Source organism: Lasiosphaeria miniovina, assembly GCF_030549165.1.
Source record: "Lasiosphaeria miniovina strain SMH2392-1A chromosome Unknown B0T26scaffold_1, whole genome shotgun sequence".
In the NCBI taxonomy this organism is placed as follows: Eukaryota; Fungi; Ascomycota; class Sordariomycetes; order Sordariales; family Lasiosphaeriaceae; genus Lasiosphaeria; species Lasiosphaeria miniovina.
In genome coordinates this window covers 5331139-5357703 of record NW_026848220.1, presented here as the reverse complement: position 1 = coordinate 5357703, position 26565 = coordinate 5331139, and the positions used below count along the sequence as shown (strand labels likewise).

Sequence of the window (26565 nt, the reverse complement as noted above, 5' to 3'; positions counted from 1 at the left end):
GTTCCGGTTCGGCCCGGTGGGAGATAGACTAATTTTCCTCTTGGCATCGTCACTCCTGAGAAAGCGGTACCTGCTCCGTGTCTGTCTTGTGTGATTTGACTGATCACGCATCAAAACTCACTTGGGTGGCTAAAAGTAGCTGCCCAACGAGTGCACCATAACAGTCTTACGGTTGGTTGGGTTTCCCCTTTAGTCTTCTTTTTTACTACATCAGAGGGCATTCTATTCTTCGCCTACCTACGGAACTGAGCTAGGAATCTATTTCTAGTCCTGCGCCGCCAAGGTGCTCACGTGGCTCTGGCACCAGTGTAGCCAGTCGGAGAAGAAGGCTGGCTGGATCTTGACCTGGCCGCGATACCACTTGAGCTGGGTCTCGGCGTATAGCTGGAAGACGTCCTGGGTGGCCTTGTCGTCCATCCCGCACAGTACCGACGCCACCGCCAGGCTGGCCGTCGAGACCGCCCTGGCAAAAGCGTGCGAGGGATCCTTCGGGGCCTCGTCATGGAGCTCCCGGAGCAGCGCCGTCATCGCGTCCGCGTCCACCTCCTCGCCCAGCTTGGCGTGGCTGGCCCTCGCTTTTTTCAGACCCTTGGAGAAGTTGATGAGGATGTCGCAGGCCTTGTTGGCAAGGGCTTTTGTTGTTGTCGTGCGCACTAGTTGGAGGAGCGGAAGCAGGATGCCAAAGGCAAGCGGGTTGAGAGTTGTCGCCTCCTTCTTGACAAAGATTGCCAAAAGGTCGAGGACACGGTGCTTGAAATTGACAACCGTGTCCTTGGCATCTCGTTTATCCTTCTTCTTGCTTGTCGACTTTGCGCGCAGCTTGAAGATCTCGGCCAACTTCTCGTCGACAGCCATCATCTCCGAGTCGCTCATATCCGACTCGGGCTCAGATTCCGCCTCGTTGTCCTTGTCAAGTCGATGACTTTGGAGAACGTCTGCCAAGGCATTGTCGAGAGCCTCGAGGGCCTCTTGATCCTTGTCTTGTTCTTCTTCCTGCTCCTCTTCTTCGTCGTCCTCCTCGTCCCCTGAGCTCTTGTCGCCGTCTTCAGACCCTGCTTCCTCGAGATTTACGATCTCCACGTCGGAGTCAAGCTCTTCTTCATCACTTCCACTCTCGCTCCCCCCTTCAGCGTCATGCATATCCTCGTCTTCGGTGCTAAAGAGAGCCTGCTGGCCCTTAGCGCTCTCGTCGGCAGCTAAAGGGCCCGTAAGGAGCTCGAGGGCCTCGGCAGACATGAGGCCGGTGAAGGCCTCGAATACCTGCTGCGAGACCTGCCGCATGAGAGATGATGGCCGAGCAACCATGGCCAGCAGGATCTCGACCAGATACTCGGAGATCCCTTCGCCGTCCTGGAGCTTTTCGTCCGCCAGCTTATCATAGCATTCCTCAAGCTCTTCAAACAAATCCATTACATCGGGGTCCTGGTTGTAAAACTGCAGAATCCCCACCGAGTGCAGCAGGGCAAGCGCTCTCCGGGTGCCTTTGGTAGCATCAGTCTCGTTTTCAGGGTCAAGCAAGTCCTTGAGTCTCTCGTAGGCTTGAGGGAGAATTGAGCTAGCCATCTCATCCTCTGGGTCCAGGTCCGTCTCAATTGCTAAAATGGCGTTGCAGAGATGCCCAAAATCTTCGGGCCTCTTTACCAGTTTGGCAAATGCGGACGTAGACTTGGTCCGGAGTGCTTCCTTAATATTCTCGGGTACCGACTTGTTGGAATACGCGAGCTCTGTCAACAGTTGAATCGCGGAGCCCGGAACAGATTTTTTGGACTTGCTTTCCTCGTCCGATTCAGAGGTTGTGCTCGAGAGCCTGTATAGATAGTTGCCGAGGGCCTGGTAGTATTTAGCCTCGTCAAGGCCACTCTTGGAGGGGTCCTTCAGCTGCAAGAGCTTAAGGACAGCCTTTATGGTAGCGGGACTGGTTTTTTGAAGGAGCTTGTCCACAGTCTTGGTGTTGGTTCGCTGGTCAAAGTTGTAGGCACCATGGTTACCAAGAAGCTGCTTGAGGGTCGTGGGAAGAAAAGACGGCTCGTTTCCCGTGGCCGCCTCGATCGCCTTCAGTGCCTTGAGGGCCGCACGGTGGAGGTAACGGTCCTCAACAGAGGCCTGGTTCATCAAGCAAGCCATGAAGTTCTTACTGAAAAGAATTGGCAGAACAAAGGGGCAGTTCTGGGCACCTTCAAGCATTTTCTGGAATATCATAAATCCAGAAAACTTTTGGCTATCTGACGATCCCTTTGAGAAGAAGCCCTCTATAGTCGTATTAGTGAGAAAAAGTACAAGAAAAAACGATTGTCAAGACTAACCATCTACAACTCGGTTCCAGAATTTTTTGAATTGTTCAGCAGCATCAGCCTCAGCTTGCTTGCCAAGTTTGACGAAGTGAGCAACGATGGTATCCCACACAAAATGAAGCCGAGCGGTCCAGTTGGCCGTCTTCTGCTTCTTCCCCGGCTCTTGGTCGCCAGTCGACTCGCTACCTGTGTCCTTGAGGGCTGCAGGCAGAGCGGAAAGGGACGTGGCAGCCAGGGGGTGTTTCCATGGCTGAGAGGGGACTTGCATCTCTGGGAACCGGTCTAGGGCTGCGATCCAGATGCCGACGCCTTCTGGTGTCTTGGGGTAGCCGTTTTCGGCTAGGACTTGCAGCGTCTTTTCGGCTAACTTACGCTTCATCTGGGCTACGGCTTGGGCGACGATGAAGCCGCACTGCGGCTTGAGCCAAGACTTCTTTTCGGCAAGCTTCAGGAGCAGGTCCAGGACGGCAAACCACCTTGTCTTGTCAGAGTAGAGAATATCGGCGCGGATAAAGCACTCGAGGCCGAACAATTGGCCGAAGAAGTGGTTCCTCTCTTCCTGGCCGGGAATGCTCCCGCCCGTGTGTGTTTTCTCGACCAAGAGGCCCAAGACCTTGTCAAAAGTCAGGCTCGTGTACTTTGTGCCAGCCAGGTCCTTCTCGCCAAACAGCTGGCCGAGAATCTCCGTCAGAACGAGACTGAAGCCCAGGCGCGAGGCATTCCTCCCACTGGCAAGCCCGCGGAAGAGACGCTTGTCGAGATGCCGGAGGAGGACCGACTCTGGGACGCCGTCTCCGCCCAGGAGGCCCGAGATAATGGCATCGGCGGCATTGATGCGATCGGCGATATCCTCGCTTCCCAAAAGCTCGTAGATTTCGAGTTCCCTCCTCCGCTGCTCGACCGTGTGCTGCTCGGTGAAGGGGGACTTGTCGAGGGCATTGTCCGTTTTGGTCTTGGCCTGGCCGTTCTTTGATCGTTTCTGCGACGGCTGGATGTCACCCACGGCCTCCTTGTTCGTGCGCTTGCGTTTGCTACCCATTTTGTGGAAAGAAAACAGCTTCGAGGGTCGCTTCCGATGGAGCACGGCCGGCAGGCTTAGGCTTGAATACAGCATCCCCCGTCAAATGCTTCGATCAACCCGCCTGGAAATTTTTAGCAGGTCCGTTTTCTGCAACGGTTCACCGCTCTGGCCAGCCCCGAAAAGCTGGGGAAGCTGCGTGCATCCACAAGGGTAACCCCGCTTATTGCACGTCGGGGGTGCTCCTGGATCTGCATATGTGCAGTACCGGATTAATGCCGGTGTTCCACTGTGTAAGTCGTCAAAGTGGTTCGCGAGGGCCGGCATATCCTGCCTTGCTCCATATTAGCATTCTCCACGAATGCGATATTATCCCCGACAGAAAAATTGCTTAATGTCTGGCTCGGCCTAGTATCGTTACGAACCTATTCATGCTTGTTTGTCAGGTTTTGACGCCTACGGTATCCGTACCTGCCTTGGTATTGAAACTTTGTCAGAAACTCACAATTCACTTCAAATAGCGGTTTGAGGAACATTGTCTTGGACTCACTCGTTTTATTTCTTTGGTATTTGATATCTACCTTGGTCATGAAGGCACGTTTTGTATGGGATAAAAAGCTTTGCATTATTCATGGCAAGGTTTGCCTGCCTGCCGATTCTTTTATTCTTTGGACTGGCGCCCGAGGAGAGTTTGCCTTCGTCTCCGCGCAGACTCTCTGGTTTTTCTCGTCCTGTTCCTTGAACTCACATCAAGCTCGGGGAACCAGATAGAGCCGTGGTAGGGGTCGGCCTGTCACGGCGTCCATGTTTCTGCGTCGGCATCACCGGTTGGACTCCACTCGCCGATCCCGTTCGCCTCGACAGGGCACAATAGCAGGGTACGCCGAATCAGTATCTTCGTCTGAGACCCCGGTCTCCTTGCACGGCAGGATCCAGGTGGCAAGAGTAGGGGGGCTGAGAAAGAGAATTTCGGGTAGTCCAGTGGAGGATCTCAAACTGCACAGCACTGATCTCGCTGTAGCTCACAGCGCAAACAACGGTCCCCAGTTCAATCTCTTCGGACCCTGGCTCTTCCATGCATGTCAGAAATTCTAGAGTTGTTCTAGCCGGGTATCAGGGGTAAAAAGTTTCCATCCCACCAAAGCATAGGTGGAGAGCGTGTTTGGCTCTGGAATAGGGGCACAAAGGGCGATATCAGTGTGGAAAGCTACATATGTGCACAACGTCTCTGGAAATGTAGAATAATACGAATACTATTACAGTAAATCTATCAATATATTTGAGCAATACAAATATGGGAAAGTTTGTCTGACGCTCTTTGTGAGTGACTCAATTCCAAACCTCCATAGCCTAGGGAAACTCGAACTTCGAATTCCTCTACGATTCACGACTCAAGAGCTCGGGGAAGGGATTTACTTGCAGCGAGTTCTTAAACACGACTTAATCTGTAACACAGTTATATGTTGCCTCTAGTGCTTTAATTACCCTCACTATTTCCGCCCACAGCCACCAGTATTGTTTGCATCTGCGTCTCTTCTCGCCCTGTTCACGATCTTTTTGGGGAATAATATTGAGAAAAAGTTCGGGAGGCTATTTATGATAACTGCCGACGTCAATATCTGTTTCGATGTACACACACCCAAGGCAGATAGTATGACCAAAGAAATGACACCTGAGAGCGGAATAGTTACCAAACCCCAAATGCAGCAAATCCGCAATACAGTATTCCAGAAGGCATATACCAAACTAAACACTTAACCTCAGTCGCTAATCTGAATGAAGAGAGCAGATGCAATGTGCTAGTTTGTTAAGAAAATAAAAGGGAGGAATATAGAGTTGAGCCTCTTACCTGTGTTTCTTTTCTCTTGTTACAATCACACGTCCTCTCTTGATCTTGATATATGCCCCTTGACTTGTACTGAATAACTCGTACTGGGTAATTATATGTATATGCGCACCTAAAAAAGGTCGCAACAATTAACTACCTTTTATGCAGAGACCAGCCTAGGTACAGTACCTACCTATATAAGGATCTATTTATGTAAGTAGACGTAAATGATTCGTTTGTTAACGGATTAAAGGTCAGACAATCTTTTACAAGACGCATGCTCAACACATGACGGTACTTATTTTCTTTCGTCCACTCGAAGAGCGACTCCCACAGTTAGATTTGTCGCCAAAGTAAATTGTCTTACACCTGTCGTCATGCGCACACTAAATTTAACACAATTAAGCATTTACCGCAGTATAGCAAGAATTGCATGACAGTACCTATTTGCTAGCTAACACTGGCTCCAAAGATATGCACATTACGCATTGAGAGATGAGGCGGAATAGGGAGTGAGAATAGTAAATAGTAAATAGTAAAGCCCCCCTATCGCATATCGCCACAAACACTCAAAAAAACCAAGGAACCTACACTTTTTCCACTCCAGACAAAAAAAGAAGTATCCACCGGCAGTGTGGGCCGCGGATGAAGACGCCACCACATCACTGAAGGATGGGGCTGTAAGCTTCCAAGAGTTAGGTAGTCAGACGGATAATTATTTTGCATGCTATGTAAACAAAGCGCTTTCCCCCGCGGTTGGTTGGTTTACGTCGACTTGTGCTTGTATCTGTATCAATGCGCCGGTTAGGATCTGGAGGCCCGTCGGAGTTGTTGACTTACCAGACTCTTACTACGATGTCCTACCGGGTGGAATGGATGGCTTCGGGTTGTTGTGCCTCCTCCGCCCCCCTCCCTTTCCTTTTACGCCGCACCGCCCGCCGCGAACCTAGTCCGGTCAGCAGGCAACAGTCAGTCACAAAGAACTCCCTGACAAATAAAAACAATCGGCGTGTTTATTCTCACAGCCGCGTTGAGAAGATATCGTCAACAAAGTATTTTGCAAATAAATGGTGCAGACTGCGCAGTTGTTCGTGATGCGAGCTGCCCAAAGACTTTGACATTAAACAACTTCAGGGGCAGAAGATGCCAAGCCGCTCACCGAGGTGTGGGGAAGATAAGGGTACAAAGACCGAGAGAAAGATCGTGATCACGTGAATCCGTGTGCCCCCTGCGTGGGAAGGGCTGGTTACCCCGCGCCGCAAACAGGGGGCTCGAGAATGTTTATCTGACACAGGGCTTGGCGCGTCATTTCTTTTGTTTACTTTCGCTAACGAATGTCGCGATGCAACACGTGCACCGTGCGTGCGTGCTCTCTTCTTCTGTGCACACCGCACTCGGCAAATTCACAGCCCATGTAAGGCAGACGTCTTCCCCGCCTTGTGCGACATATCTTAAACGTGACCGAGCAATGCGCTTTCTTTTTGCTTTGATAGTCGGCGTGATCGATCCACGGGCAGGGCAGGGCCGGGAGGATGCTGCGGCATTTCCTTCCGGAAAGGCTGGCGTGTCTGACGAGAGCTGAACCAAGACCGAGCCAGAATGGTTGGCGTTTGAAGTGGCCCAGGCGCGGGGTCTAACACCAACAGAGCGGCACGCCGACATGTCAATTGCAAGCTGCCATTGGACGGGATTCGCGAGCTGTGGTGCACTTGGTGGTGTGCTTACACCGTATCTCCTGGGACTATGCAGGTTACGCCTCTCCTCTCTATCTGCTCTGCGCTGCGGGTAGCATCATGTCGTGGCAGCGAAAGCACCTACCTAGCCAGTTCGAGCTGACCAACAGACGATGTGCATGACACTGCGCACTGTCCGTCTTCGGGGAGGAGCCAAGGGAGACAAGTGCGGAGACGCAAGTGCCGTGTAAACAAAGCACTGGCATCCGCCCCAAGAGTGAGCAAGAAGAAGAACAGACGGTCTTCTGTCAGTTGTTCGATAACTAGTAGATCTCGATCGCACATTGTGAGCTCCATCACTGAGCTGGATTGGTACGCAGAATGACGAGAGGCAAGACGCTATCGGGCGATCTTGACCACCTCGGGTGACGCGCTGCTCGGAGCAGGGTACTGAGTTGGGCAGGCCCATCCGCCTTATGAAGGATGACGTCTTCGGATTGAAGGATCGGAAACGTGAAACCCCTCTCACCAGCAGGTCCTCTGCTACGTATTCCAGGAAGCCCCTCAAGGGCGGCTGTGCGGCTAGGGAGGTAGGCTGTCAAGAGCTTGAGCTGCCAGGTCCAAGGTTCAAAGCTCAAAGCTCCGTATTCTCCGAAAGCTTAGCGAGCTATATACCGAGTCGATATTTCCATATCCCGCAGCTGGAGAATACCTGGACGACATACGGATACTGTTTGTATACACGCTGCAAGGGGCACGGCTGGACAATGACCGTCTCGCTGGCGCTTGGGACGGAATAGCCGACTTCAGCTGGCCATTGGCCCGCCCGGGACATGTTCGCGCCGAGTTGAAATCCGGCTTGAGGATGCTGGACAGGTCATGATGGATTTTGCCGGCCGAGGGCAGTTTCTGATGCCCCCGAGCTCTCTCCCCGCTCGCCTGCTGGCACATGCGAAATATCGCCAAGGGGCACAGCAACAAATGGCCGACCAATGGCCGCGGGGAAGGTCGCGGCTCCAAGGCGCGCGAACCAGGTCGCCGCCTTTCGGACCCGCATCGAAAGCGGGACGAAAAGAGCTCGAGCTTCTCCCCACCTCCTCCCTGGCGATAGTTGCTAGGGCGCCCTCTTCTGCCGATTTTTCCTGGCACAATTCACCCGGAAACCTGGACAAAACGACCCATTGTCAATGGGCCAAGGCCGGCTGGCGGGGAACCGACGATCAAAGCGTCATTGCTCTTGGAAGTTTGGAACAGAAGAGCTGCCGTCCCTGTTCTCTCTGCATGTGTAGTATTGAGTGAATAGTGAATGGATAATGTGTGCTTCTTTTTCCGATGTTGTATTTCCGTGGAGTGCACCAAAAGTGCCGCTTCATTTGGCGTGGTGGTTCTCAGGGCACGGACGAGTATCCAGACGTTTTGCCGCAAGTTTATTGATCTTCCGTTCTCTCTAGTCCGGAGCGCGTCTGTGCTGAAGACGGAAACGGCAATACGGCAATACGGCTTGGTGTTAGTATTTTCCCAAGGCTTTAGAAACTTTGAGGTCCGTCGACGGGCTATAGCTCTCGGAATGTGTGGTTTTAACGGCGTCTTACCTACTGAGCTTAGTATACCTATCTTATTTCTAGGCTAGCCCAGACTGTGAGATCTGAGACCTCGATCAGCCGCTGAACTTGCTTTTGCGGCGGGCGACACGTGGACGAAGCATTCAGCGTAAATGCAAAATTCTACACCTCAATTCGGCCCTCTTCACTTCTGCCGTCTCTCTCAGTCCAGGCCCTTGGCCATTCCAGGCGCTCAGTGGCTGGCGGTGGCACCACTCATCTTAGAGCGACCGCGCTTCGGGGCCGTGGGCGCCCTACCAGAGCCAAAGTCGCACTGAGGTGAGCAGGAGGAGCGCTAAACCGCAGCGCCTCCTTGTCGACTGTCAGCACCTCTCCAGTTCGAGGAGGCTCCGGTGCAACCCCCGAGCGACAGGCGGCAGCCCATTCGCTGTGATGCGATTCCGAAACTCGCAGCCAGGGTCGGCAAGGCGTCTCAGCCGCCTCACTGTGTAAGCTCGCCCAGGCACGCCAGGGCTGGGGGGTAGCCCCACCACGGTCCCACGGTTGCTGAGGCGGCGTGGGATAGGAGCGGGCTCTTCTGGTGGGAACTGTGATGCCCGCGCCGTCGCTGAAACCCGCCTGGATTGACTTTTGGAGCCAAGAAATATCTGCTAAGAAGTTGACAAGAGCTCTGGGCTGGTACCAAGATTGGGTGCCAGGTAGAGGTCATCAATGTGCTCGCGGTGCCCTTTAATTTATTCCTGAAGCGATCCGAACGCGGGTGCTCTGCCGACCAAGAACCTGATACCCGTCCATGTCACCTCAGCACTGAAGCCTCTCCTGGGCAACTAATCGAGCCGTAACCTTATGTAACGAGCTTATAGTGCAGTGTGTTGCCGTGGAGCATGGACATGGGATGGAGCGGACAGTGCGTGCACAAAGAATGGGATGACGGGCGAGGTTCGGGAGAGAGGAGATTCCAGAGGGAATTGACACAGGATCCAGATGCAAATATGTCCCGAATCGGCCGAGTGGTTCGCAGCCGGACTGTCTGTCTGTCTTGTCCTGTGTCCATCGACGATTCGACTTGGAGCTCAGCTCGGCCCACACAAGCCCAGAGCACCCGACGTTGCCCTCCGTCGTTCGCCGATCGACCTCACCGCCCTCGGAGTCACCATGTCTTTGGCCTGGCAACGACCGACCGACCTGTTGAACAGGCAGGCCGCTGGCAGCTGCACCCGCTGGGCTGCATTCATTGATTGCTTGCTTGCATGTTGCCCTAGAAGGGCGAAGGGCGGCACGGTTTGGCCCACTATCGCAGCCACAATCGAGAGAAGACATCAGACTTGGCCCAAAAAGGGCAGTTGTGTGAGGTGAGAAAGAGCTAGAGGTACCTCAGCCCGGCCCTCGCGTGTTAGACTGTACCTTGGGCCGCTGCGTGATGTGGGCGGCGCGAATGTAACTTTGTCTCAATAGGCGTTGCGCCTAGGTCGTACGCCAGCGCTTAGCGGCGTGGGGTGCTGGAACCGTGCAAGTGCAGCAACTTCCATGGATGTGTGAGTGGGCGAATGGAGGTGGTGAGCAGGGAAGCTGCTCCAGCGCTCCACTCTTTCCAAAAGCGAGCGAAGCTCTCCGACCAGCAGGGGCCCCCGCTGCTCCAGCGCCTCTCTCGACCAAGCAACCGCGACGAATCGCCCCTGACAACCCGTGAAGAAAGCAACTTGCTGGTTTGGGCTTCCCTGTCGACGCCGTGCATCAGGCCGGCGTGGGAAAATCCTTCTTAACCACCACGCACCCGCGCCAGGTGCAACCTCTTCTGTGTTTCTTGATAGCGACCGCCGAGTTGGGATAGGTAAGCATCGTGACTACGGCCGCTTTCTCTGGCCCCGAGCTCTGTTCTCCAGCGTGCACTTCATCGCCTATCCGTCCCTTTGGAGGTGTCGTGTGCCCTGGAGTTCGAGAGGAAGACATCTAGCTTTCAACGCCAGACGTTCTTCGGTCCGACGCGCGCCAACACCGTACCTCAGCTCGGCAGCACTTTGGTAGATTCCGTCTGGCTCTCTCTCTACACGGCGAATTGGTGCCGTAGCCAGGAAAGCGGCAGCTTGGTCCAGCTGCGTTCGAGGTTGGGATAGAACAACCTAACCTACCAACCGACGTCGGTTCGCGTCCTTTCCGTCCCATCACTTGGAAAGTGTTCGCGTTCTACGGATACTATTCAGGAATAACCCTCACTCCGGCCTCTAACCCTCTTGGTTTTTGACGACCCAGACGATCCCACACCCTATTCTTGGAGGTTCCTGGCAGGTTGCGCCCACACGGACCCCGCCATCACATCTTCCAGTCCTGGTTTTGCCAGCCGCACACCGCAGACCGCCCTGCCGTTGCACGGGACGACCGATCAAAAACCCTGCTAAGCTTGGTCCTAGAAATCGACTGCCACAATTGAGCATCCTCACTTCTCGACAGGTCTCAATTGAAGTGGCAATCGCTGGTGATTGATGCTCGATCGAGCACAGGTGCATCGACACGCTGCAGCAGCTTCAACCTTGCTGTGACGGCTAAGGCAGCCTCAAACTCGGACGCCCTCCACTCGTTGCACCCACGCACCAGCCGTTGTCGCCCGCCGTTGACTTGTACGCACGTCCCAATTGAGTCCTCGGCCAACCACGTCTTTACATGCAGCATCTGCCGCACGCTCGCTGAGTCTTGGGTCTTTGGTAATCTCGATCATGGAGACGTCTTCGCCCCTGGCTGCCATGCGGCCAGCGCCTCCTTCGTTCGGCCGGCGAGACCTGTTCGGATCGCACAACGCTCACTTCACCCCGTCGTCTCTTGGCGGCGGCGGCCTAACGTTGCGGGAGCAGTTCAACTTTCACCAGACCACCGGGTACTTTAACGTTAAGACCGTTCGAGGTTCTTCACCCACGGCGTCTCTGGCGGCCGACCTGTCACAAAACTTTAAGCTCAACGACTCGAGGTTAGTTTCCATTAGCGTCCCAAAACGTCCCAGTGCTCTGTACTCACTTGCGTCATTCTGTAGTAGTCCCATGTTCCCGACTCCACGCCGAGCCCTGTTCACCACAGCCGCTATGATGGATGCTATTGAGGGCCGTGGGAAGAGGGGGCCAACCCGCTGGGTCGGGTACGGAGCTCGGGGATTTGCAGAGGACTCGGAGTATGTGACGACGCCTCCGATGCCCCTGTCTTCGTCACCTGGGCATGTCGATATGATGGAGATGTCACCATTGCCGCACAAGGCTCCGTACGTTGTTCAGGTCGAGGTGCCTTCGCCCACCCCGACGCAGTCGCCAGCCGATGAAATCATGCTGGACTCTCCTCTGCCGCGACAGACTTCTCTGGAGCCGCCAAAGCCCGTTGTGGCTGAGTAAGTCTAAACTACCAGTTTCCGCCGGTTCCCCTAGATCCCCAGCTAACTGTTTAATGTTTTTTTCTAAAAAGTCGGAGGAAGCTTGGCCTGCGGCGCCCATCGTTAAATCGTGTGAAAGGCTACAGCACGGGTGCTATACCTGCCCGTGCGCACGCTCCTGAAAACCAGCTGCCCCCCTTTCGCTTTGGCGGGGATAGTCAGATTACCTCTTGCTCTCCATCCATGTCGTTGAGCGAGTGCTTTCAAGACTCGCCTCCTCAAGAACGCCGGCCACAGTCTGCAAACAGCCCCTGCCCTCCCATGGCATCTTTACGCGTGAAACCTCAATTCGCTAGCCTGAGTGGTATGGGAAACTCGCGCAACGGTTCGCCCATCACCAGCCATGCCCGACGAACCTCAAACCCCTTTATGCGCCCTCGGAAACAGTTTCGCCGTTCGCTGAGCATGTTTGAGAACCCGGGCGAGATCATGAAGCCCCAGAAGGAGGAGCCGACGCCTCCAAAAGCGCTCCAGGCCGTTATGGACATTGACGAGTCGGCCGAGCCGGTTCTGCCGCATTTCTTCCCCGAGGGCAGCGACGACAACATTCCCCGCATTTCCCAGAGCACCATGCTCGGTGTCTTGGACGGCAAGTACACGGAGCACTTCAGCCAGAAGATGATCGTTGATTGCCGATTTGAGTACGAGTATGATGGTGGTCACATCGATGGAGCAATAAACTACAATGATAAGGAGTTGTTGGCAAGCCATCTGTTTAACACGCCAATGGAAGGCCGCACGCTCCTTATTTTCCACTGCGAGTACTCGGCCCATCGAGCGCCCATCATGGCTCGCCATATTCGAGCCCAGGATAGGAACGCGAATATCGAGTGCTACCCGAAGCTTACGTATCCCGAAGTCTACATTTTGGATGGCGGCTATAGTGGTTTCTTCTCCGCCCATCGGAATCGGTGCCACCCTCAGGCATATGTCGAGATGAACGCAGCCGAGCATGTTAATACCTGCGAGAGGAAAATGGGCCGTCTGCGCCAGGGCCGCCGGGGCTTGGGCCGAGCTCAGACATTTGCCTTCGGCTCTGGCCGGACCGTGCAAGACTCACCCACCGCGCCGGGCCGGGCCGGTTCCCGCGATTGCGACTTCGTCGACATGATCGGAGCTTCTCCTATCCTAGGCAACGATCGCCCTGCGAGGCGCATGGTCTCGTTTTAAACTGCGCCGAGAATTTCTCGAAGTCTCTTTTGTTGGATTTAATCATCATTGACAGAGTCATTCACGCCTTGCTTGTGCGTCTCTGTAAGCACTACGACTTGGCATTCCGGGGCCTTAGTTTCTCTTTGAGAAACGGGCCCCCCGCCCCATCATTTTCTTCCCTTTTTCATTATACATATTTCTTCTTTCGCATGCCGCCACCCCCTATTCGCAGCTCTTGAGGACCCGGCGGGTCTTGTCGGCGGGAGGATTGCCACCCGACAATCGTTGACAAACTCGATATTTCCCTACGACGTTCATCACATTGGCATAGCATCGCAGCTTCCGAGCATTTCGGGCTTTGGATCCGGCATCCGTTAGCTCGCTTATTTGGGTTGTATCATACTGCATTCACGTTTGACGTTCATGCTTCAGCATTGCATCATTCTCAAGTTCGGCAGGCAAGCGTTTTCACTTTTTAGGCCACGCCGAGATCGAATCCTCGGCGGTCAGCACACGCCATTTTGCTAGTCCTGCTGCGACATGGACTGGCGGTGGTTCATAATACCTTTGCAGACCAAAGACAGCATCAATGCCATACCCCGGATTGTTTTTCTTCGCCAGGGTGTCTGACGCACAACCTGCCCAGTTTCGGGCCGGGTTTTTTCCCTTCACAACAAATATGTACGAAAAATGATACCACTACTACAAACCCGGTTCGGTCCGACACACACCGAGCTAGCTCACTGTTTTCTATGTTGATTCGAAATGATACGTCTTCCCCCAAGAGCTGCTATGCGAAGAAGATTCATGAGGCTCCGCCTTGATGGTTGCAGTGGTTTGCAAGTTTCTTCCCTGCGCGCAGAGGTCAGGGAGGAAGAGAGAGAGCTGCAGTGCATGTGCATACAGAGGAGGGCAGGGCACGTTTTTGTTGCGGGTGGTAATCACATGCTTGGTGGTTTCAAGCGCCTTCTCCCAGACAGGAAAGGAAGGATGGAGGGATTGAACTGGCTGAGAATACAGCCTTGTCTCTAGACGGGCTATGTGCATCCGTTGATGCTTGTTTTGTCAGGCTAACCGTCATCCTGTGTGGTACTATCTCTGATACGAGTGTTGTTCGAGTTGGACTTGAATACTTGTTCTCTCTCCCCGTGCCCACAAGCTGGGCTTTTGTTATTTTTTGTGCACTCGGTTTGTTTGCCATGTGTGACTTCTTTGTAAGAAGGTTTAATATGTGAAGCCGCTGAAGCCGAGCTGAGCAGGGGTTCGGCTACGATAATGTTGAAAAATCAACGATCTTGGAGGGATAAAATTGTAAGGAAGTTGCCTGTTGTGTATTCAGCTACATATACCTGATATCTTGTTTGTAACGGTTTATGTCTTAGCTGGCCACTCAAGTGCAACACCTTATAAGATCTGTCTTGTACGCTTCTACTGGGTAAACCCATCTCTCTCCTCTGAGTTTTAGTCGCAAAAAAGCATGTCATTTAAGAGTGAAAAGGTTTGAGTTATCGCCCTTGGTTTCCTTGCTGCTTCGAGAAATCTGGTTCGAGTGATTTGAGTATCCGTACCACGTAATCAATGCCCCGCAAAAGACAACCTACCCCCATATATGCATACAACGCCCCACTCCGGGTCCCGTTATTTAGGTGTAACAAAATGACCAGGGACCCCTTGTCAAGTATTTTCGCCCTGAATTTACTTCGCGCTGCCTCTCTTTTACCACCGCTAATCCTCCACACTCACCTTCACTAGACTCATCTCACCAGTAAACCACATCTACCGTCGCAACTATGGCGACCGAGAAGAAGGCCCCTAAAATGTAAAATACCATCACTTCCCATCGCGCCGAGAGCTAGATGTTGCATTTCACTGACAATTTTCTTTTATTAGTTTCGTCTTCGGAAGTGTGAACGGGCAGCTTCGCTCAGCCTTCACCAAGATCGGCGTGTTGCACGCCAAAAATGACTTCAGCTTTGGGATTGTCACGGGCAATCTCTTTGCCACGGAGCAGGATGACGAGCAACTAAGCTCCCTTCTTAATGGAGACATCGAGATCCCCTGCTCCGTCTACTTCACCTCTGGCACAGTCCTGCTTCCCCACCGGGTGGTCGAGAAGATCCAAGAGGGGGATGAGATCGCTCCCAATCTCCATTTCCTCGGCAAGCGCAGCATCATCAACACCCTCGAGGGTGTGCGCATCGTGACCCTGGGTGGGGTTCCTGTCCCCGAGAACGCCGCACCGGGAACGTCGCAGGAGCTGTCCTTGGCATATCACGGCGACGACGATGCCAAGTCTCTCCAGTCCGCCAAGAACGTCGACATCTTGCTAACTTCCATCTGGCCAACTGGGATATGGAACAAGAGCGCCAAGGCCGTCGAGATGAGCATTGATTCCACGACGGCCCCCAATAACAAAGCCATTGCAGATCTTTGCAACGCGCTCAAGCCCGCGTATCACTTTGCCACGTCCCCGGGCAATGTGTGCTTCGAGCGAGAGCCCTTTGCTTCTGTTGGAGGCGGTGCAGATGGCGATAGCATCGCGGTCACTCGGTTCATATCGCTAGCCCCATGGGGCAACGCAGAGAAGGCCAAGAGCATGTACGCCTTTACTATCAACCGTGAAGCTTTCACAACCCCGCCGCCGGGCAGCACGGCGACACCATTCCTCGGACTGGCGCCAAAGAAGCGCTCGGCCGAAGACGCTGGGTTTTCTCGCTTCTCCCATGGCCACGATAACCGCCATGGCAACCGGAAGCATCGTAGGGACCGATCGCCTCCCCCCGGCCCGGACCGATGCTTTTTCTGTCTCTCCAACACGAATCTGCCGCAACACATGATCACGAGCATCGGTGATGAGGCCTACCTTGTCACCGCCAAGGGGCCGCTCCTGGCTGTGGATACCTTTGAGGAATATGGACTAACCTTTCCGTGCCATTTCATCATCGCCCCGCTGGATCATGCCCCCTCGGTCAGCACCGAGGTCATGGGCGTGGACAAGGCCAAGAAGACGTACGAGGACATGGCAATGTATCTCAAATCTCTCCAGAAGATGGTCTCGGCGCTTTCGGGCCACCGGTTGGGCACCGTCGCCTGGGAGTTCAACCGTGCCCGCAACATCCACGTGCACTGGCAGACCATGCCAGTGCCGGCCGCACAGGTCCTCGACGGCAGCGTCGAAGCCGTGTTCCAACAACTAGCCGTCAAGTCCGAGCTTGGGGAGTTTGAGGAAGAGGACTTTGGCACAGCTGACGAGGCCGGGGGTGATCAAGACTATCTGCGCGTCTGGATCTGGGCGGAGGGGATGGATGGCAACAATCTAAACTTGGAAACGGTTGCCAAGAGCCTGGTGATCAAGTTCGACAAGCACGTGCCGTTCGACCTTCAGTTTCCCAGAAAGGTCATGGCCAAACTTCTCAGCCTGGAGCACCGCGTCGTTTGGCAGACGGTGGGCCAGACCGAGCAGGAGGAGACGGCAGACGTCGCCGCTTTTCGCGAGGCGTTCAAGCCCTACGATTTCACGCTACTGGCGCAGTAAATCATGGATAAGTGGCTTTAAGGCCACCCCCTTTTTTTTGTTTGCTTGCTGGAGGGAACAACACGAGCTCGCCCCTTTCAATAAAGTACTTGTAGATATATTTGGCATCGGCGCACGGATCGGACTCGGTAGTTCTAAAAGACTGGGAATCGGTGGGATCTGGGTGGCGCTTTCTTAGCTATTTCTCTCTTTGTCTCTTTGTTCTTTGTTGCGCCAATTGCAGCACACAAATTTACTGTACAAAATACCTTAGTAAGACTGTCGGTAACCGAAACCGATGTTATCTTCACAAGCGTGAGGTTAATATGTGACTTGCGGAATTTGATCGCTTGCATGGGCTGCACGTGCCTTGCCGGTCTAGAAGAACCCACGATTGTAACAATATAGACTTTGGGTCGTTCTGTAGAGATGGGGTTCTTTTCTTCTTCGTTCCTTCCCTTCTTTCCCTTCACATTCACCTGAAAGGTTCCTATTGGCGACGACTAGAATTGACTTGACTTTCTCAAATCTTGATGAAAATATGTGATCGAAGAAAAGTATAGGTAGACATTCACATAAAGCCTGTGAGAGATGCATTGGTCCAGAATACATGCACCCTTTAGCTTGAGAACATCACAAACACAATATCTACTCTTTGAGATACGTAGTAATGTTCTCGTTGTCGGTGTCTGATACGGAATATAAGCAGCAGAAGGGGACTTATACGTCTATATGCAGTTGCGCAAACAGTTATCCTTATGCGCTAATTGAAGTAGTTATGCATTTAGAAGCAGTATCAGTATCAGTATCATTAAGCTTTGGACGAAGCGGTGACCCCTCCCTTATCGGCTTATCTTAGCTTCATCGGCATCCCAGCCAAAAAAAATCCAGCTCGAAATCCCATTCTGGGGTCTCGATCACTTGAAGGGCCCAAGGTTTTGGTCGGTTTCGTCAACAGAAGCGACGACGGCCACGCTACCGACGCCGCTAGAATGCCTTCCACCTCGTCAGGCCGCATCGTGAAGGCCCAACGGCCTTCGAACTCGAAGAAGACGCTCCACCAGAAAAACCATCGGTGGGAGTCGTTCAGCGCAAAGATCTCCAAGCTCCATTCCCTCGACCCCCTGCGCAAGGTGCGCCGACACGATCTCGACGCCGAAGACCTCACCGCCACCACCTCATACCTGCGCAATGGCCTCGACAAGTGGGCTGAGCTCAATGTCTCCAAGTCCTATGCCGACTTCAAGAAGCAGGTCAACCCCCTCACCGAGTCGCTGGCCCAGATCCTCTACCATGAAGACCGTATCATGGGCCTGCTGGCCGAATACATAGCCCGCCACGACGGGGAGGCCCTCGAGCCGCTGCTGGACCTGGTCACGGCCTTTGCCCACGATCTTGGCGTGCGCTTCGAGAAGCACTACCCGCGCGCCCTGGCCCTGATCGTCGACCTCGCTAGCAAGGTGCACGATGTCGAGGCTATCGAGTGGACATTTGCCTCGCTGGCATTCCTCTTTAAGTACCTTGCCAGACTAATCACACCCGACCTACGCCCGACATACGATGCCGTGGCACCGCTCATGGGCAAGTCGAGGATCCCAGGGCACATTGCCCGTTTCGCCGCCGAAGCAATGAGCTTTCTCATCAAAAAGGCTGCCGCGCCCGGCCACAAGGAGAAGGCGCTGCCGATGATTGTTGAGCACGCCAGGAAAGACCTCGAGAGCGTGGCCGGGACAAAACAGTTCGATCTATACAGCCAGGGGATCATGACCATGTTCGCCGAGGCAATCAAGAGCGCGGGGAATTCGGTCCATTCGGCTGGCCCAGAGATATTCGCCGCTTTAATACGGGACGTGCCCGAAGCCGAGCTGGCGTTGCCCGAGCAGAACATCTGGACGGATGTCTGCTGCGGTGTCATCACCAGCACCATCCACCACTCGACAGCGGAGACGTTTAAGATTGTTGAAGTCAGGATCGTAGAGGAGGCGCAAGCTGCGCCAGAGCGGGCGGCAATGTTCGTTCAACTCTTCGGGACCATCGCTGGTGTCCGGAGGGGCGGCCGCATCAACGACTGGAACAGCTTTGTCAAGGTGCTCAACCGGCTAATAGGGGAACTCGCCACATGTAAGGAGAAGGACCAGATTTCTTCCTCTCCGCAGGTCTGGCAGCGCATTATTATCAATGTGACCATCATATGGAGCCAGGCACCTATCGACGCTCTGATCCCTGCATTGTCGACCTTTAACGGGACCATGACCAAGGAGCCCCTGATGAGGTGGTACATACCGTTTTGCTCCTATCTCGCGGATTTGAACTCGGATCGGTTCCGTAGTCTCTTCCAGAAGGAATTCCAGAGGTTTGCCTTCTCTTCTTTAACTTTGGTTCGCCAATACACGGGCTAACGCGGATAGATTTGTCGTTGCACACTGGTCTGAGAGCGCGAACGAGGACATTCTCTGTGTTCTCCTCCCGCACATCATCAAAGTCGGCGGCGGTGACCGCGACTCTCTTCCACTCCCCCAATCATGGCAGGACCAAATTGTCAGTGAGTTTGTGAGACTCGAGGATACCCCGTTCCCAGAGAGCGGAGGGTTTGGCAAGGACCCCGAAACCTGGAGAGACAAATGCTTGCCAAAATACTCGGCACTCTTACGGGTACTGGAGATGACGTTAGTGCACCCTTCTACGAACTCCAGGATAGCAGAGGTCTTGCTCAAGAAACTGAAGCTCGCTCTCCGGCCATCGTCATCTCTCCCCACCGACGAGGCAAACTTCATCGTCAGCGATGGTTTCCGGGCCTACCTGCGGATGTGTGCGGTCCCCGGGTCCGTGGATGCTAGCTTGGCTCCCCTACTGAGAGCTGCGGCACCACGGTTCTGCCGATCGCCGGCCTTCCTTGAAGCCCTCCTTACCTACGAATGTGAAATTGGCGGCAAGGCCACTTCGGAAGTAAACGGCAGAATCGGCAGTCCGCAAGAAGAGGAAAACCCCCTAGTCAAGTCGCTCATCGGCAATCTCTCAGCTCCATCCCATCCGTTACGGCTCGTGTCTCTCAAGATTCTCAATGTCTTGGAGTCCACCGTCGACCAAAACTCGGCGTTGTCGACAATGATTCAAGTCGAAGAGCTTGAGCTGAATCTTCAAAACGCACGCACTATTGGTGTGTATCTTCGAAAGCTTGGCCACCAATATGCTCATCTTGGCGAAAACTCTTGGTTGATACGGGCCATCCCGGCCTTCTTATTCGGTATGATGACTGTGCCTTTGTCTCCCGTCTGGGACGAAGCTCTAGAGGCGATGAAGAAGACAGCAGAGACTAAGCTTGGGGAGGAACAATTGGCAGATCTAGCCTTTGACTTGCTGGATGTGCCCTCTCCTCGATGGTCTGGGCCATTTAAGTCGCCGACCCAGGGCGGTCGTATCGCTATGACCGACTTTGAATGTCTCAATCACATGAAGTTGCGCAAGACTGCCGTGTTTACCGGACAGGCTGTGGAAGCCTCTTCGGAAGAAATGCTAGAAACATTCGACATGGGCCAGAAGATTGTTGAACCTCGCTCAGATAACGCGCGGAACAAGGCACTCAAGGTGTTTTCTGCCCTGCCTGGCCTAGCCGAAAAGCGGTCTAGGAAGCTAGTACCATATCTCCTCTCCTTCACAGACGAGGATGAAACACCGATAGAAGAAGAAACCGGGGATGAGTGGGCGGAAGAGAAGCTCGAAGGCACCTGGACGCTGCCTGACAGGAAGGCGCTTGTAGGAGTTTTTGCGTTGTTCAACAACCCCAGAGTGCTTTATCAGAGCGAAAAGCTGTATCAAGCGCTCCTGAAATTGTTGGCCAATGGCGACATTGAGCTCCAGAAGCCAGCTCTCAAGGCGATCTTGGCGTGGAAAATCGACGCTATCAAGCCGTACCGAGAGCATCTCGAGTTCCTCTTGGACGAATCCAGGTTCAAGAACGAGCTTACTGTTCTCTTCCAGGGAGACAACAAAATTCAGGCCGAGCATCACGCGGAAATAATGCCGATTCTCCTTCGCCTACTGTATGGGCGTACAATCTCGAAGAAGGGCGCCGCTAGTGGCCGCCATGGTCTCCACGCCACCCGCCTCGCTGTCATTCGCCATCTAAACGTGGATGACATGGGGAGCTTCCTGGGCATTGCCCTCGGCCATCTTCGCGATGTCCGAGTCGTTGATGACCGAGGCATCCGTGAGAGCGTTTTTGCACACGAGATTCTCCCTGCTAGAAAGCAGGTTGGTCTTTTGAATATGGTTGAATCTATCATCAGCGAACTGGGCAGCAGCGTCGAGGCGTACATGGAGGCCATCGCCAATACTGTACTCTTTTGCCTCATCTCTGCTTGCCGACAACTTGGGGGAGTCTCAGAAGAGTCCGAGGACGCCGACCCTGTCCAAAACGCTTCTTTGTACAAGGTCATCAAGACGACCGCCTTGAAGTGCCTGTGCAAGCTCTTTCAAAATGACCCGACCTTCGACTGGACGCCTTACAAGGAGGTGATGGTCAAGGAGATCATCAGCCCTCGGATTGACAAGCTGCCAGAAGAGACCACCCAGAACATCTCTGGAACCTGGAAGCTCATGGCTGCGTGGTCCGTGCTGCCCAAAGCAGCCCTCTTTTTGTCTCTCGACAAGCGGATTATACCAAAGATTGTCGCATGCCTGGGAGTCCAAAAGGGGAAGGACGAGGTCAAGATGTTTGCTCTGGACATCGTCAAGAACCTTATCAAGCTGGCGCAGGCCCCGGTGGCTGAATCGGAATACAACGAGTTGATCAGATCCGAGCTTCTGGACTCGAACATCGATCTCATCCTCAAAGATATTGGCGGACTTCTCAGAGACCAGCACGATATCGGGCGAGACCTTCTTGCGAACGCAGTCTACACTGTTGTTGATCTGGCGCCGATCGTGCAAACTTCGGCCACTGTTCAGGACATGGTGGATATCTCTACTTTCCTACTCAACCAGCCGTCGCGCAAAGTCAGCCCCAAGATCAAGGGGTCTATTCTTTTGATACTAAAGCAGTTCGTTGTGCTTGATGACCTGCAGGCGAACCCGGAGTTGAAGAGCAAGGTCTACAGCACAATTGCATCATTGTTTGGATACTTCAAGGACAAGCAGAACAGGCAAACACTTGCAGAGGTTCTGTTGGTATTTGCCTCGCAAGAGCCCTGGGCCCAGGAAGTGGCTGAACTCTGTCGTGACCTCAACTCTTATTCTGCGAGGAGATTGGACGAGCCCGACTACGATACACGGCTCTCTGCTTTCAACTCCATCACCAAGGACCGTGAAGAATCCTTGACACTCGACCAGTGGATGCCAATCTTGCACAACTTGCTCTTTTATATCCTTCAGGACGAGGAGTTTGGTGTCTTGTCAACCAACTCGGCTGATGGCATATGTAGATTCATCGCCGTGGCTGAGGCTGCTTGGGGGGCGCCCAAGCAGGATGCCTTTGTTGATGTCATGTCAACCGTCGTTCTCCCAGCCATCTATGCAGGCGCTAGAGAGACGTCCGAGACTGTCCGGCGCGAGATCCTGCGCGTGTTTGGATATATGATCTCCCATTTGCCAAATTGGGAGGTTGTCGCCGACCTGGCCCTTCTGGTTCCTGAATCCGATGATTCCGATAGCTCATTTTTCTTCCACATTCTGAGTCCTGCTGTCTCCAGACAGCTGCAAGCTCTGCGCTTGCTGGAGCCGGCCAACGAGAAAAACCAGTTCCGCAGCAAACACATCAGCCAGTTCTTCATTCCTCTTATCGAGCACTTGGTATTCTATCGGGCCGAAGGCGGCGATGACCATGGCCTGAGCGCACAGGCGATAAGCACGATCGCAGGGTTGAGCGCGTCACTAGAGTGGCAACAGTATCGAGCTATTCTACGGCGGTTCATCTCCTACGTCGAGTCTAAACCAGACTGGCAAAAGCGGGTCATTCGACTCCTGGAGAAAGAGGTTGACACGCTGTGCACGGCCATGGCCGATAGGCCCCAAGATGCCATGGAGGTGGACAGCGAGAAATTAGCACAGACTACGTCGTGCAGGCTTGCCACGACGCTGCCCGACCAAGAGAAGCTGAAAGGCGAGATCGTCAACGGTTTCCTGCCCACGTTGCTCAAATACATCCACGACAAAGATGAGACAACTGTCAGTGCTAGGGTGCCAGTCGGTATCGTCATTGCTAAACTCATTACTCTTCTCCCCGAAAACTTGGTTGCTGAAAAGCTCCCTGGAGTTCTCACCGATATCTGCCACATTCTCAGAAGCAAGTCGATGGAATCCCGAGATATGGCTCGGGACACTCTTTCGAGGATTGCAGGTATCCTCGGCCCAGAGAGATTTGAGTTTATCCTCAAAGAGCTGCGAGGCGCACTCACCAAGGGCTACCAACTTCACGTTCTTTCCTACACGTTGCACTCAATCCTGTTGGTCATCATTCCAATGTTTGAGCAAGGCGAGCTCGACTACTGCCTCGGGTCAATCATGGCGGTCATCATGGATGATATCTTTGGTGTCGTGGGCCAAGAGAAGGACGCCGAAGACTACGTCAGCAAGATGAAGGAAGTCAAGAGCAGCAAAAGCCAAGATTCCGTAGAACTCGTTGCCAAGAACGCCTCTATCGCACACCTCGGCGAGCTTACGGCGCCTTTGCAGTCACTCCTTCTCGAAAAGCTTGATCTTCGCACGGTTCGGAAGATCGATGAGCTCTTGACTCGCATCACAAAGGGGCTGCTGGAAAACCCAGCCGCAGCATCCCAGGACATCCTGATCTTCTGTTACCAGGCAATCCAGGCGGTATACAACAGCGAGAAGCCGCAGGTCGAGGCCAAGCTAGATCCTCGGCTCAAGAGATATCTCGTCCAGAAAGGTGTGAGGAAGACAGACGGAGGACTAACGAGCAAGCACACCTACAAACTTGTCAGGTTTGCGATTGACATTCTCCGATCCATATTGAAGAACCACGACAACCTGCGAACCGCAGTGCATATTACCGGCTTCCTGTCTATATTGGGCGACGCTGTGCTGTCGGTGGAAGAAGAAGTCAAGATTGCGGCCTTCAAGACTCTCAACGTCATTGCCAAGGTCCCGTTCAAGAACGACGATTCCACCAACCTATACAAAGTCGCCTTCAAGGAGGCCATTAAGGCGATCTCAATGTCCCAGTCGACTACCTCTGATCTTGCCCAGGCAGCGCTAAAGCTCATATCCATCATTCTAAGAGACAGGCGAGAAATCCCGATGAAGGATGCCGCACTGGACATGCTTTTAGGGAAACTCAAGGACGACCTGACGGAGCCTCTCTATCGCCATGTCACGTTTAACTTCCTGCGGGCGGTCCTGGACCGGAAATTAGAGACAGCCGTGGTTTACGACACTCTTGACCACGTCGGCACCATTATGATCACTAACCATGACAAGGACACCCGGGATTTAGCCCGCGGTGCCTTCTTCCAATTTCTCCGTGATTACCCGCAGAAGAGGGGCCGGTGGGAGAAGCAGCTCAAGTTCATTGTCGCCAACCTCAAGTATGAGCGAGAGGGAGGACGGCTGTCGGTCATGGAGGTTATCAATCTCCTGCTCAAAAAATCCGCAGACGACTTCGCTCAGGAGGTCGCTGCCACCTGCTTCATCCCGCTGGTCTTTGTCCTGGCCAATGACGACAGCGAGAAGTGCCGCCTCGCGGGCGGAGAATTGATCAAGGAGATATTCCGCGTGGCGGACAAGGGGCGCCTGCAGAAGTTCCTCACTCTCCTTCGGTCGTGGGCCGAGCAGGGAGACAACCCTGCGGTGCTCAAGCTTGCCCTCCAGGTATTTGGCCTATACTTCAATGGCAGGGAGCCCAATGCCAAAGACAAGAAGGATCTGTCTCTCGTCGTTGACAAAGTATCCGAAGTCCTGGGCGACGAAAAGACCAGAGAATCGGACTGGGAGCTGGCCAATACCGCCCTCATCGCGCTGCAGACTTTGGTTGAGACAAATCCGCAAAAGGTCTTGGCCCGCGGCTCGGACGAGTTGTGGTCTGAGGTCCGGGAATGCCTGGCCCACACGAACCCCACGGTCAAACTCACTTCCACTAAGGTTCTGAGTAATTACCTGGCCGATTTTGCAAGAAATGCTGGGAATGCGGGGCAAAAACCACCGCTCCAGGGGTCTCATGGGCTAGAGCTTGGGGATGACGACATCACCAGTCTCGTCAAGGGCGCGCTCAACATTCTCACATCAGCAGAGGTCGACGAACCCCTAGCGCAGGAGACGGTTCAAATTCTCATGTTCCTTGGTGGATATCTCGGTTCTGGAAATGACGATAAGGATGATGAGGATGACGACGACGAGGCTGGGGGAGACGAAGACGAGGGCGCAGATGAGTCTGAGAAGAAGGCGGATCTCAAGTACCTGTTCTGGAGACTTGCGGCTATTATAAGGAAGGAGAGGCAGGTCAAGCCCGAAACGCTTGTGCCAAAGCTGGCTGCCTTGGACGTGCTCGATGCCTTTTGCGCCAAGACGCCGGGCGACGTCCTTTTACCCTCGGTCCAGACAATACTCAGGCCGCTGCGAAACCTGACGGACCCGTCGATTCCAGTGCCTTTCTCGGTCAACGAGCTTTTTAAGACTCGGTACGACGCGCTCAAGGTCAAGTCGCAGGCCATCATGGAGATTCTGCAAAAGAAGCTCGGCAATTCCGAGTACACCAAGGCTCTGGTGGCGGTCGGCAGGAGCGTCAGGGACAGGAGGCAGTACAGGTCGAGCAAGCGCAAGATCGAGGCCATCACTGCGCCGGAGAAGCACGGCCAGGACAAGCGGAAGAAGTTTGAGAAGAAGAAGGAGAAAAGAAAGGTCCGGGGCAGAGAACAGAGAGACCTCCGGAGCGGATACCAATGAAGAGGCCAGGGAGGGCATTTGCAATGAGAAGGAACTGTATATAAAGGGTTTCAAAAAGGAGTTGTTGTTCCTGGAGAGCAGATGCCTAGCAGAGAGGTCCACCACAGATATACCAACGCCATTATTCATCAACGCTGCAACGCGCAAAGTAGAGATACTAGAGATACATCTTGTTACACCGGATACTTACACCAGATACCCCGGTCTGCGGCCTTGGCCGACCACACCCACTTACCCAACGAGAGAGGGTCATTCCTGGGTCCCCACTCGCGAAGCCGCCAGCCGTCTCCCTCTCATTGGCCGTCTTTTCCTTCAGGCCGAACACTAGCAAAGGTCGACCCGGGCACGCTCTCATCGGCAGCAGCATCCCGCGACTTCGGCTGCGGCGGCAGCGGCACGTCCTTGTCGCGCTCAGCGCGGGCGGTAGTGGAGCCGTCCTCCCAGAACTCGATATCGCCGTCCTCGCCGAGCGTGCCGCGCTTGACAAGCGTGCCGCGCTCGCGCATGATGTCCTCGACCGTAGCGCCCTTATCACCAAACACGCCCAGGTGGTCGCTAATGACGTGCCGGTTGCGGCACCCCGGGCACGCGATCAGCACCGACCCGTGGTGGTACCCCTGCTTCGACACGTGGTGCCGCGACCGCTCGCCGCACGGCGCGCACGTAAACGTCAGCTCGTACCGCGGCTGGATGTGCGCCGCTCGGTCCCCCGCCAGCTGCCGGGTTGGGTCTAGCGGGTCCGCGGAGGCTGGTGCCGACGCCGGCCCGACGATTTTCGTCGGTGATAGAGGATACGGCTCGCGCGTCACACGCGTCCGGTCGAGCCCAGAGTCGAGGTTCCAGTTGCGCTGCGCCGGGGGGGAGGTGCTGAGGTTGCGACGTTGTGAATGCTGCGGCGGTCGCCATTGGGGGTGTGGTGTTGCGGCGCTCCGCGAGGTGTCGGTGTTGGTGTTGGTCGTGGTCGTTTGTGGTTGTTCGCGTGGCGAGGCCGTACGCGCTGGGTGGATGAAGGTGCTGAGGAGAGCCGCGGATACGCGTGGCGGTTGCGGCGCCGCCGCGGAGAGGCGTGCGAGGCACGAGAGCGAGCTAGCTACGGCGCGTTTAGAGCCCATCTTGCTTGTGGGTGCGAGCGAGAAAACAAGGTGGGGTAGATGCTTGTTTTGTTGCTGTTGCTGTAGTGGCTGTAGTGTCTTTATCGTGCACGGCTGGGACTGATGCTTCGA

The 26565-nt window shown here is 54.2% G+C and overlaps 6 protein-coding genes across 6 annotated transcripts; 3 read left to right on the top strand and 3 right to left on the bottom strand.

Moving 5' to 3' along the window:
* Positions 1-264: 264 nt before the first annotated feature.
* B0T26DRAFT_746379 (DNA polymerase phi-domain-containing protein) lies at positions 265-3330 on the bottom strand (the record flags this gene model as incomplete). Its single annotated transcript, XM_060444685.1, has 2 exons — positions 265-2249; positions 2304-3330. 2 exons carry the CDS (start codon positions 3328-3330, stop codon positions 265-267), a joined length of 3012 nt encoding a protein of 1003 aa, XP_060303357.1.
* A 7650-nt stretch (positions 3331-10980) lies between these two features.
* Positions 10981-13053, top strand: B0T26DRAFT_73461 (uncharacterized protein). The gene is made up of 3 exons (XM_060443203.1): positions 10981-11331; positions 11395-11739; positions 11814-13053. The coding sequence occupies exons 1-3, from the start codon at positions 11084-11086 to the stop codon at positions 12949-12951; spliced, it is 1731 nt and encodes a 576-aa protein (XP_060303356.1). The 5' UTR covers positions 10981-11083; the 3' UTR covers positions 12952-13053.
* A 1047-nt stretch (positions 13054-14100) lies between these two features.
* Positions 14101-14458, bottom strand: B0T26DRAFT_73464 (uncharacterized protein). The gene has a single exon (XM_060443207.1). The coding sequence runs from the start codon at positions 14415-14417 to the stop codon at positions 14220-14222; it is 198 nt and encodes a 65-aa protein (XP_060303355.1). The 5' UTR covers positions 14418-14458; the 3' UTR covers positions 14101-14219.
* A 265-nt stretch (positions 14459-14723) lies between these two features.
* Positions 14724-16468, top strand: B0T26DRAFT_670770 (CwfJ C-terminus 1-domain-containing protein-like protein; the record flags this gene model as incomplete). The annotated part of the gene is made up of 2 exons (XM_060439218.1): positions 14724-14752; positions 14824-16468. The coding sequence occupies 2 exons, from the start codon at positions 14724-14726 to the stop codon at positions 16466-16468; spliced, it is 1674 nt and encodes a 557-aa protein (XP_060303354.1).
* Positions 16469-17439: 971 nt separating this feature from the next.
* On the top strand, positions 17440-25342 carry B0T26DRAFT_635460 (armadillo-type protein; the record flags this gene model as incomplete). The annotated part of the gene is made up of 2 exons (XM_060436724.1): positions 17440-18800; positions 18856-25342. The coding sequence occupies 2 exons, from the start codon at positions 17440-17442 to the stop codon at positions 25340-25342; spliced, it is 7848 nt and encodes a 2615-aa protein (XP_060303353.1).
* Positions 25343-25647: 305 nt separating this feature from the next.
* On the bottom strand, positions 25648-26028 carry B0T26DRAFT_614186 (DNL zinc finger-domain-containing protein; the record flags this gene model as incomplete). Its single annotated transcript, XM_060435950.1, has 1 exon — positions 25648-26028. A coding segment is annotated over one exon (381 nt), but the record flags the coding sequence as incomplete, so codon positions are not given.
* Positions 26029-26565: the final 537 nt, after the last annotated feature.

Excerpts from the sequence above, each read along its gene's own strand:
- B0T26DRAFT_73461 (XM_060443203.1), top strand. The coding sequence starts at position 11,084 with ATGGAGACGTCTTCGCCCCTGGCTGCCATGCGGCCAGCGCCTCCTTCG. Across the intron at positions 11,332-11,394 it reads TTTAAGCTCAACGACTCGAG|TAGTCCCATGTTCCCGACTC; the intron begins GTTAGTTTCCAT and ends GTCATTCTGTAG. Across the intron at positions 11,740-11,813 it reads CCAAAGCCCGTTGTGGCTGA|TCGGAGGAAGCTTGGCCTGC; the intron begins GTAAGTCTAAAC and ends TTTTCTAAAAAG.
- B0T26DRAFT_73464 (XM_060443207.1), bottom strand. The coding sequence starts at position 14,417 with ATGACATGCTTTTTTGCGACTAAAACTCAGAGGAGAGAGATGGGTTTA.